Below are 12,500 nucleotides of genomic sequence, written 5' to 3' on the forward strand. Positions count from 1 at the left end.
ATGATATCTCCTAAGAAGGGCGTTGTTGTTTTCCTCCATGTCTTACCCACTCAACAACTGCAGTGAAGCTGAGCATGTCCTTGTTCTTTGACACCGACCTTACAGTACTGCTTTTCATATGTCAACCTGATGCTACCCTGTTAATAATGATACGAGTGAAAGATTTGTTTGTATATATCCTGGGGTATCACTTCCAGCGTTTCGTCCATCAGTTGACCCCGTTGACTCACACATATGATGTCATCTTCACCCTTTGGTTTATATAATCATTGAGTGGCTCTTTTTACTTTTTTTCAAAGTCCCTCTGAGAGCTCTGACGCCAGTTTTTGAGTACAAACACGGTACACCAGTAAAACCAACTTGTGATCCAGCATGTCATCGATATGCGAAGTGCATAGAAATCCACACAACTGGGGAGTACAAGTGCTCATGCTCTAGGCCATGTTCAAGGATATACAAGCCTGTCTGTGGCACAGATGGAGTAACATATAGCAATGAATGTATGCTCATGTATTTAGTGTGCGAGGACGGTACTAATGTCAGCGTCAAACACCCTGGAAAGTGTACTGAGAAAGGTCAGTGTTGCATTTTAACTGTCAAGTTTTACGTTTAAAATAAACCGTTGTGCATGTGATAATCTGGATATTGTGTGCACCGGAAAAAATAATGTTAAATCCGTAAAATAAATTTCTTCAATAATAACTGTGGATGTAAGATACGATTATAGCTCTCGGTATAAGCAACTATGCAAAATCACGTGAATATTACTAAGTTACTACGTAAGCTACGATGAAAGGAAAGAAGTCGAAACAAAGATGTGAGATTCGGGGATCGAACTCGGGACCTCTCACACCAAGGTTTCGCACTAAACCGACTGTGCTATCCTTGTTCCTCCACTCTTAAAAATAATCCAAACATTAATGAAAGTGTGCAAAGCCTGTATCATGTAGGCATCATGCAATTATCATAGTTAATAAAGTTTGCAAACCGAACTGTTTTAGTAACCGAACTGGAGGTCTGTATGGTAGAATCTTGATCGAGGTCGCCAGGACAGACAGAACGCAATGTAATCAACGTCAAGATTCTCCCATACAGACCCAGCTAACTCGGTAAAAAACATGTTTATTGCACGGCCAAATGTGGCGAGTTACAATACTGAAGCCCTACCGCCTAAAGTACAGAAGAAAGACCTTTGGGCATTTTGGGTTGTAAGAGAGCACAAGCTTGTTGCCCGTCATCTTTGTCCCCGTGTTATGTTATTGTTCAGAGGGAAAAGTCGCTCATCTGTTCCGTCACCGGGTACCACTTGGGGGCCTGTCCGGAAGAAATGAAACTCATATTAGCAATGGATTTTCGTGGTGGTCGGAAAAATTGAGCGAGGGAACGACAGAAAACAAACCATTGATTTGTATTTAAGTCTAAGGAATACTCGCAATGGAGACCGAGGATCTTCAGATGCATATACAGAGCTCTAGTTGGGAAGTAAGGATGTGGAAGGGAGTGCTAAGACTGTTGGATACAGTGATAATGAAGTGAAGGAGAAATTTAGAAAAAAGGTCGTTTTGCTGATCGAAGAAAAGTTAGATGAGACGTCGAAGGGAACGGAAGAGGAACAGAAGGAATACTTAGAGGACTTTCATTAAAAATTTACGGAGCATGACCTCATCTGCCCTCGGCTGGAATCAGTCGACACCAAACCACAAATCGGGAAGCCTGAGTCACCATCGGAAAAGAGTAAGCAAGAATTGCTCAAGCAACTTGCTCACGTCTCTGATAACGTCACTGTAAAGGTAGATAGCGCATCCATAGATAGAGCAACGGGCTATAAATTCCTAGGAGTTTTTATTGATGAAAACCTGTCATGGAAATTGCACATCAAAGAGATTCTGAAGAAGGTACTACTATAACGCTAACAACGAGAGCCATTGTATACAAAGTACTGATTTTGCCCCATTTTGACTACTGTAGCTGTGTCGGGTATATAGGCAAAGGCGTATCCGAAAAACTCCAATAGCATCAAAATAGGGGTGCTAAAATTATTACCTTCTCTAATTATGAAATAAGATCCAAAAACCTTCTAGTTGATTTGGGATGGGGAACACTGGAAAATTGGAGAATACGACAACTCGCTATTTTGATGTTCAAAATCATTCATAACAATTCTCCTTCATATTTGAGAAATATATTCAAATATGTCTCTGACATCCACTCCCTTAATGTACGAAATTCCTCTATTTAACCTGTACATTTCCAGACCCAAATTAGAAATTGGAAAACACAGCGTCCACTACAGATGATCTTCTTTATGGAATAATATCGCTGCAGAAGCGAGAGAGCAGGAAAGCCTAAATTGCTTTAAATCGTATCTCTTAAATGAAAAGAAAATTAGCAAGTTATTGTAATTTAAGTAATTCTCACTAGTAGGTTTTTTTTATTCATAGATAAATTAAAATGGTTATAGGTAAATAGATCCTTTACTTAGTTAATATTGATGATAGTTATTGTAAATAGTTTTAATGTTCACACAGATTTCTTAACATTAGTTGTAAATAGTAGTTTCTTTTGTTTTAATAGATTTCTTAGCAATATACTCGTAAACAGTAGTCTCTAATTTAGTTAATGACTGTTTTTCACGGCTCACAGGAAAACCATTGTATCTGTAATGAATGTGATCCCGTGGTTAAATAAAGATACAGTATGTGTGTACAGAAGGACAAGCTAAGCTTTGTACGTTTGCTGAGGAAAATTCAAGGGGCGTTAAAGAAAGGATATAAGGAGGGTGAGGTTGCGGATGCTGTAGTGAGAGTTATTAATCCTGGAATGATATTTTGAAGTTATCTTGAAGGACTTGAGGATTTGACTCTTCTTAGACTAAGGCGTATCCTGAGGTCCCACTATCGAGAGAAAAGTGCGACAGAGCTATGTCGACAGCTAGTTCAGGAACCCCAAGGGGGTTCACAAAATATGCTATGAAGAGCATTGGATATCAGACAGAAGATTCTGTTTGCTTCCCAAAAGGTGGACACTCAGTTAAAATATGACTCTAATTTGGTGCAGAGAATATTCTTGCACTCACTCGATGCTGGTCTTCAGGATGAAGCAGTCCGAAATCGGCTGAGGCCTTCCCTATAAGTTCCAGGGGTATAGGATGATGATCTAATTCAGCAAATTGTTATTGTGTCAGAAGAGATGGAGAGGAAATCAAAGTTAGGAATGTCTTCTTGTCGGAAGAGCACCTAGGTCTATGAAGTGGACGCATCCAAGAGAGGAGGAACTGTTCATCAAGAGCTGACTGATAGGAAGGCGACTGCAGAGCAGAAAGATCGTCCCAAGGGGGACAAATTCATGGCTGAACTGCAAGCGATCCGGTCAGAACAAGCTACTTGAAGTCGTCAGTGGAGAACAGTGAGCAGTCCAATTTGGTCTGTAATCATACGAGTGATTAACAAAATCGGACGACCGCGTAGCGATTTGTTCAATCACGAGTATGATTACAGACCGAATTTGACGACAAGTCTTGATACCAATTAATCATAACCATTACAATTTTACAATTTCCGAGAAAACAAAATTAATGCATTCCTTTTTAACTGTGTAATGTTACAAATTTCTCCATTTTGGAAAATCCCCAGTTTGGTAGGGTGAGAGGTTGTTGCCGTGGTTATTGTGATAAATCTGTGATTGGTGGATTAAGCTGAGTGCACTTAATATGATTGGCTAATGTAACTGTCCGATTTCAGGTATTCGATTACGGCCAACTGTCCGATTTCACTGTCCGATTTCAACCCTACACAATAGTTAATGCACCAATCAAATTTGAGAAAATTGTAATGGTTATGATTAATAAGAGAAATGGTATCAGCGACCCAAGGGTTGCCTGAGTTGTCAGGGAGAAGGAAGAGGAGAATTGCGTGACCATTGTCATATTTGTGGTAGCGGGGACCGCTGGACTTGTGGGTGTCGGCAAAGGAAGTCTAGCAGTGAAAACGCTGGTCACGGAAAGAGACGGAGACTACAACCAAGGGACAGGAAGTAGCCCCAGTCAGAGATAGCTTCATTATGTACCTCAAGTTTGTTAATTGTCAGAAAGTTCTAGTTTTTAAACAATGTTCAGGGTGTAAAGTAGTACGATGTTGTGGACAAAAGGGTCAGAAACATCATTGGAGGGGCCACAAGAATCTCTGTCAGGCAATTTGACAGTTGGAAACACAGAAATCCTGTATTCTCCAGTCATTTAACACCCAAGCAGCAATTAAATGGTACCAAGCTCGTTGGAAAGACGTAAAAGGTATTTTGTGTTTTGAGTGACATACCGGTCGAATTCCTTTTGGACACGGGAGCACAAGTGTCGATGGTGTCAAAGTCCTGGCCGGATAAAAATCTGCCATCATCAGCGGCGAGAAGCATTGAGGAGTTGCTCGGGTAAGAATCATAACTAAACTTAAGAGCCACCAATGGGGGAAGAACACCATTTATAGCTTGGGTAGAAGTACAATTCCAGCTTGACTCTGATAGTCAACCAACCACAACACTTCTTGCTGTTAGAATCCCAATAATTCGCTATAGTATCGTATAAGAAGTATTCAATGATAGACCACACGGAGAGGAAGACAGTTCAACTATGGGCATTACGATTTCAGCTATCCAGAGTGTGTCAGGGGAAAAGTTAAGTGCATTCGGTGACTTCAAACAGAGCCCAGCTGAGGAAAACTGGGTTGCTTTGAAGAGTGGAAGCGAAACCAGACAGTACCGCCAGGACAGACAATCATGGTTTTTGAACCGACTTTAGATGCAATCTTGCCAGAGGGCCTGCAAGTGACTAGGGAACTGCTTACCCTGCCACGAGGCTGTCCCCGTCGGATAAACATTGCCGTCCACAGCATTATGAAACATCAAATAGTCCTTGGTCGGCGAACCCCACTTGGTGGTCTGCAGTTCGTCACATCAGTTACACCAGTGGACGTGGTACGAAAAGATGACAGCTCTGGTGAGACCAAGACTAGTTTATCTGAGCACGAGAGTTCCCCGGTATACCTGGTAAAAGACAGTGGTGCAGACGAAGCGGACACGGAATTGATGGAGAAAGATAACAGCTGTAGTACTGGGTGACTTGACTGACACTTAGCAGTTAAGATGTTTAGAGAAGAATCTCTGAATGAGGATGATGTGAGTTGTATTGAAGAGCTCCAGATGGTGTTGGAATTGTAAGACACAACACCGGTTCAGAAAACTTATGTTTCTATACCTCTTCCATTGCACATTGAAGTCGCAGCGAAGCGCTATATGGAAGACCTCCTGATGGCTCTTTAAATCTCGATCTTCCTATGCCACCCCTGTCGTGTATGTAACGAGACAATGAAGGAAGATGTGGAAGGTTTTGAATCATCTTTGAGCGCTGAACGAATCGGGTCTTGGCTTTACGTTGAAAGGGGAACAAGAACTGGGAATGCGCCATCTTTTTAATGGTATAGATGTAATGGCCGTTTTGCCAACATGATTCAGGAAAAGCTTAATTTTTCAGATGTTTGTCGTGATGTGCGGAGTTCGAAATAAAAGAGCCAAGAACATGCTTCTCGAGTATCATCGTTTTTTCTTCATTACAAAGCATCATATGCGATCAAGTGGTTGAAGTAAATTCTGATGGAATGACGGCTTGCGATTTAAATGAAAATCTGGACCGCTTGGGCGATATCCATCAAGGAAAATTCAACATTATTTACGTGTCAGTTGAAGCCGCTATGGATAGGCGTTTCCGTAATTTACTTAAAAGTAGAAGATTCGTTATTGAACAAAACTTTGACTGCGCTTATTGCCGACGAAAGTTTGGACTGGACTGAAGTAAGCTTTCGTTCGCTTGCAAAAGATACTTTATGTTTATTTACACAGGATAAATTTATAAAATGCATGCGAACTATCAGAACCCATATCTGTTTCAGGATCAAGGAAATAAATTGTATTCGTCAATTTCTCTGCTTACCTTGCCCATTGTAAGCTTGAATCCTTAATGAAATGAGACAAGATGAAGACAATTGCACAAAGTTATGCGATTATTTTGAGCATTTATGCTTGCTATTACATTTACGGTTTCGTGACCGTATTTGACCAAAAACTGTGGATTATTAAACCAACGAGGAGTTTTGTCATTTCGTGTCAATTTAGTACGATTCGTTTCGTCAACCACTTTGTACCAAGAAGTAGCCAGCAAATCGCGCTGAAATCGCCGCTAGTTTAAAAATCGCAACTAAAACCTCTTGAATGGTTTCATGGTCTGCTTTGGTGGACTTTTGCATTTACGGCCTTACTACCCATCGAACTCTGTACGAGTTATGTTCCTAAATTTCGTATTTTACGAGCGCACGGATTGCATACACGTTCTGAAAATAGACTGTTGTTTTCGACAACTTTTATTCCAACCGCTCTGCAAATATCAGCTAGAATTTGTCCGTAAGCATCTTTTCTTTTCGATGGTTTAAGCAAATTCTCGAAAGAAACACAACCAGTCTTACCAGGCTGAGAAGCTACCGTTACAAATTTAACTCAAAAATCAATGAAAATTTCTGCATTGATCTCGGTGCCTCAGTTTGTTTTGACGGGAGTAAACATGTGTTAACAAGGTTATCTGCTATTGGCTAATTTGTTAATGAGATGTAAATCAGCGCGTGTTAAGTCAATCATTACAAAGGTGGGTGTTTTTCAAAAATAGGGGGTTTTCTTGCAAGCGTTCCGTCATTAGCTTGCCCCAACTTTCGCGCGGAAAGCTCACCCTATTCTCCCGCAGTCGCGCGGCCAGAAAAATGAATTCGCTTCTCGCGCGCTGGAAACGCTTGCTACGCAGGCGAGGGGAACTGCGCCTGTGTTTCGATTTTAGAGATTTGAATCGAAAAACCGTCCCTAACTGACACCGGATTCCGAAGGTTCAAGAGACCTTGCACAACCTTGGAGGGATTTCGTGGTTCTCTGTTTTAGATCAGGTCAGAGCATACCATCAAGGCTTTTTGGGTGAAAAGGGTCGACATTTAACAGCATTTATCACGTCCTGCGGACTCTATGAGTGGATACGAATTCCACTTGGATTTAGTAACGCACTAGCCAGTTCTTAACGTTTTGTGGAAGGTTGCTTGGAAGGTATTCGGGATGAGACTTGCATACCATACTTGAACGACGGGATCGTTTACAGTAAACCATTCGAGGAGCACGTGGAGAATGTACGAACAGTGTTAAGGCGTTTGAGGAAACACGGGGTGAAACTTAAACCCAGCAAATGTACGCTCTTTCAGGGTGAAGTGCACTATTTGGCGAGAATAGTAAATCAGTCTGGACACAGCGTTGATCCTGCTTGTACGGAAGCTGTTTCTAGTTCGCAAGTTAACTGGGTTCTTAAGCTATTACAGGAGATATATCAAGTATTTCTCAAAAGTTGCAAAACCCCTCTACGATCTATGTAAAGGACAGAGAGGAAGAAAGGGTCCAATCAACCAAACAAAGGGGACAATTATCATCTCGTGAGCCAATTAATTGGACGGGTGAACATCGAGCGGTTTTGGACAAGTTCATTTCCGCAATCACAAATTCTTCGGTAATGGCTTACCCTGATTATAGATAACCATTCATTCTTCACACCGATGCGTCATACCAAGAGTTGAGAGCAGCGCTTTACCAGAGACAAGATGGTCAACGGCGAGTTATTTCATATGGGTCACGCACTCTCAAGCCAGCGGAGAGGAATTATCCTCCCCATTCCAGTAAGCTCAGTTGGCACTTACGTGGTCCATAACGGAACAATTCAGAGGCTATCTGTGTTACGCGTCCCATTTTATGGTCTACACTGACAATAATCCGTTAGCCTGCGTCCTGTCCACAGCAAAACTTAACGCTACTGGCCACCGTTGGATAGCGAGACTTTCTGATTTTTAATTCACTATAAAATAGTGTCCTGGCATATCCAACAAGGATGCTGATGCCGTCTCCAGGTTACAGGGTGACGTTGAGTAGAACATGGCCCTGATTGGGCCAGGGTGGATTAAACCTGCTGTCCATACGATAGAAATCCAACACAAGGGAGAAGCCATCTGTTTACTGTCTCTAGCAGGTCAGCCAAGTGACACATCATAGGAAAAAGCGTCAGCCTTCCAGTACAACCTCTGACTTTAAAGATCTCCAGGATGCTCAGAGACAGGACGAGGCCATCAGCACAATGATACAGTGGAAGATCAGTAGCAAACAACCAAATTTGCCGGATAGACACAGAGCGTAACCCAAAGCACAGGCTCTCCTACGGGGATGGAAGAAACAGATTGTTGGATACGAGGAAATCCTTAGGCGAAGAAGTGGTCAAACCCTACAGCTTGTCCTTCCAGAGAAATACCACAGAACGGTATATCAAGAATTACAAGAAGAAATGGGACATCTGGGACGTTTAGCGAGAGAGCTATTTCATTGGCCGCATCTGAAAAGAGATATTGAGCATTATGTCACGCGTGTCTGCAGTTGCCTGAAACAGAGGAGACAGAACGTCATATCAAGGACAATGAAAAATATTCATTTGAGCGCACCCTTTGAGCTGGTATCACTAGATTTTGTCTATTTAGAAAAGAATACCGGTGCATACGAGTACATTTTGGTCATAGTAGACCATTTTACGCGGTTCGCTCGAGCTTACGCCACGACCAATAAGTCAGCATGAACAGCAGACAAAAACCTGTATAAAGATTTTATACTACAATTTGCTTTTTCCTCCCCGAATCTTGCTCGATCAAGGGGGGAGCATTCAAAAATGAGCTCTTTCATCGACTCGAGGGATGCTTTGGAATAAAAAAGGAAAGGAACTTTATTTAAGTGCCTAATCTTCTAGCGCTGTAGAGCACTAATCGGGGACACTGTAAATTGAAATTAACAATTTAACGCAAATCAAATCAAATTTTGGGTTTTAAGGAGAGGGGAAAACCGATGTACTCGGAGAAAAACCTCGCGGTTCAGAGTAGAGAACCAACAAACTCAACCCACATATGACGCCGAGTCTGGGAATCGAACCCGGGCCACATTGGTGGGAGGCGAATGCTGTCACCACTGCGCCATCCGTGAACCCCCAGTAGTTCGATCCAGGACTACAGCTTAACATCCCCAAGGAAACGGGAAACTTAAATGGCTTAACCGAACTTTACTATCCATGTTGCGAACTTTGCCGGAAAATAAGAAAGCTACTTGGAAGGACAATTTCAAGAAATTCATTCATGCGTACAATTGCATTCGTTATGAGGCAACGGGATTTTCTCCATCTTTCAAATTGTTCGGTCGGTTACCAAGACTACCAATTGATCTGATCTTTGGTATCAAGGATGCTGCCAAGCATACGTCAAGGAGAGGTAAGCAACAATGACGGAAGCATACAAGTTGGCTGCAAGTAGATCTCTGTCTTCTTGTGTCAGGGGAAAGAAACAATATTATCGCAAGGGTAACAATCCTGTTCTTCAGCCGGGCGATAGGGTCCTAGTACCAAATTTACGAGAGGGAGGGGGTCCTGGCGAGCTATGGTCGTATTGGGAGAGTACAGTCTATCGAGTACTCAAGCGTAAAGGAGAGGGTGGCCCAGTCTAAGAAATGGAGCCGGGATCGGGAGTGGGATCGCCCAGAGTGGTCCATCGAAATCTTCTTCTGGCTTGCAATGACCCTCCTTTTGAGAGGAAAAGCACGACAACCAAGGAACCACGATCGAAGTCACAAACATGTTTTAAGTTGTTTTATCGAATGTTTGGTGGCCTTCAGAAAATATCAAACACGATCAAACAACACCAGACAAGTTGGCCAAACAATGTTTGATGTTGAACAGACTTAACTGATTAGAGTGTATGTGAAGTGCTAAGTATCTACCCCATATGAACCAGTAGGGCTAACGCTCACATGGTCAATGTGGGGTAGATACTTAGCACTTCACATACACTCTAATCAGTTAAGTCTGTTCAAATAAAAGTGCTACACGGCCAACGGTGGTTCAATATGTCAACAGAAAAAGCAAAATAAATAAATCACGTGAAAATTGAGAAATGGCTGAATATTGAGCTGACAGTCCTCTTTCTTTCGTTCAACCGACTTCCGTTCTAGTATCGACCTGTTGTTCAGCTTGTTTAAATCAATACATTTCTGCAATGAAGACTCTCACATTTTGTTAACCGTTAGAACACTGCAGTGTTTTTTTTTTTCGTGTCTATGGTATTCCATCCTTTAAACTCCATTCTGGACGAAAGCCATCATTCGGATCTTAAGCAAGGACGACGACGACGACGCCTGCGAGAACGTTGTCTGAAAATATTATTGCCCGTTATTGTAATAGTATGGCGATTACTCTAAGTCGATCGGTTTGGAAAGTGTGAGTACGCATTTCAAAAAAAAAAAAAGGTGAGAACGGTGTGGATATTTAGAGAGAAAATTGACCTCAAATTTGATTATTTCACGTCGTTGTCAAGATGAGAACGACAAAGTAATGTATCAAAATGTAAAACGCACGTGCAGGGTGTGCAGAACAATTTTTTTTGCTAATTAAACCTATTGTTATATGGCATTCTCGTAGCCGTCTTCGTCGTCCTTGCTTAAGGTTCCAAGTACAATAACTGCTAAACTGACTGTTTGTTACCTCTTCCACAACTAACAAAGTGGACCTGTGATACTTGTATGATGAAATATATATTATACATAAACAATTTCCCTTATAGGAAAGCCAGACGAAATGTGTCCATCACTTATTCCTACACCAATATGTGAATTGGGAGTCACTGGCTGTTCTAATGATTCTGAGTGTCGTGATGGTCAGAAGTGCTGCTTACGAGGAGACTGTAAGAAAAAATGTTATAAACTAGCCAAATCAGGAGAGTGCCCTATGGTCAGGCGAGAACCATGTCCTCTGAGTAGTGCACGTGACGAATGTAGCACAGACTGGGACTGCCCTGGAAACTTCAAGTGTTGTTCTGAAGGATGTGCAAGGAAATGTACTGCTACGTTTGTAGGAAAACCTGGAGGTAAGATGCGTTCTCCGTTTCCCGTCCTTAAAACTACTAGTTTATTGATACTGCAATCCTTGGGGACGAAAACAACGCAATGAAATGGAAGAAAAAGATTACCGATTATTCTGAATTGAAAGATGAGGTTTCGAGGATGTGGGGGTAAACACCATGCTAATTGTAGTCGGAGCGTTGGGCTCAGTTCCGGTGAATTATAAAAGCTAATTTGACCAAATCAGAGACACTGACTGCAACGTCCGTATTCTCCAGAAATATGCCTTGCTGGGAAGAGCACACGTCTCAAGGAAACTACTCTCTGTCTGAGATCCTTGTACATATGTTGCTGGTAAAATCCGTTCTCAGGTTGAATCCGTTTTTACATAGGTTAAATTGGTGATCCTCATTTTACCTAGGCTGAATATGCACCCAGATGAATAGAATAACCTTTTTTAGAGCCTAAATTAAGCCAAGAGAAAACGTAGGGTCAGGTTAGGATTAGGTTCGGTTATTATACATATAGATATCAATTGACTTATTATACAAAAGCAAGTAATGAAAGATCTGCGTTTGGTTAACCATGGTCGTCATTGTACTGTAGTGGTGGAGAGACAGGACTATAGACTCTTTTTTCCCTTACTAAGGTGAGATGTTGAGACCGAATGGATAACTGTATGAATACAGAAACCAATAGGATTTTACGGAACATTAAGAAGATGGGTTGAGATGCGTAAGAAAGAGCTTGGGGGAATGTCTAGGTGTCTTCATTCCTTTTTGGGGGGTTAATAGATTCTTTACACTCGGTAGAGTGCGTAAATGAGGAACCAATTTAACCTTGGTAAAAGCGGATTCAACCTGAGACCGGATTTAACCGACAACATATATACACAAGAACTCCAATATTACTTTGTAAATTCCAAGTGACAATAACAAGTAACAATGACAAGGACATTAACAATAAATATTGTCCAAGTTACGATAGATAGAGAAAAACGAAGCCTCGACTATATGTAGAATGTGCAAGGAAAATGATGACAGCGAAAGACACCTGGCCACGGTTGGTCAAAAGGTAGATAACGCAATCCACCGGATAAATCACTACCCAGCGGATAAACACTAGCAAAACCAGCTGAGTTATCTAGTGGATAGCGCTATCCACCCTTCAAACAACTGGGGTCTGGCTAGTGAATGCAGCATGCTGACTCAACGTGAAAGCAAAGCAAGATACTATACAAGATAGTGCATTACTATATTGGGCACTATACAAGATGCACACAAAGCAATGTGCGAAGGACCTTCATGACATGCTCCCTTCACCTAACATAAGACCTCGGGTCTTAAGATCAAGCACTTCAGTGCCAGACCATGCCCTTATCTAACCTGAAGCCAAGACGCATACACTTGACAGAAGCTTCCTGCATACGGCCATCCGACTATGGAATATTCTGTCTGCTCACATTGTTGGCACTATTTCACCATTCATATAAGGGCCGTGTCAACAAGTATCTCCTG

At 41.8% G+C, this 12,500-nt stretch overlaps 1 protein-coding gene across 5 annotated transcripts in view; it reads left to right on the forward strand.

Annotated features, from left to right (window-relative positions):
• Positions 1 to 12,500, forward strand: part of LOC137999837 (uncharacterized) — a 171,159-nt gene that overhangs the window by 145,615 nt on the left and 13,044 nt on the right. For 3 of the 5 annotated variants that reach the window (XM_068845793.1, XM_068845777.1, XM_068845812.1), the window contains 2 exons: positions 300 to 575; positions 10,707 to 11,009. In XM_068845793.1, coding sequence (XP_068701894.1) covers positions 300 to 575; positions 10,707 to 11,009 — 579 coding nt within the window. The remainder of the gene's footprint in view (positions 1 to 299; positions 576 to 10,706; positions 11,010 to 12,500) is intronic. The other 2 variants (XM_068845785.1, XM_068845803.1) reach the window with 1 other exon arrangement.

This window comes from Montipora foliosa, chromosome 1, assembly GCF_036669935.1.
Source record: "Montipora foliosa isolate CH-2021 chromosome 1, ASM3666993v2, whole genome shotgun sequence".
Classification (NCBI taxonomy): domain Eukaryota; kingdom Metazoa; phylum Cnidaria; class Anthozoa; order Scleractinia; family Acroporidae; genus Montipora; species Montipora foliosa.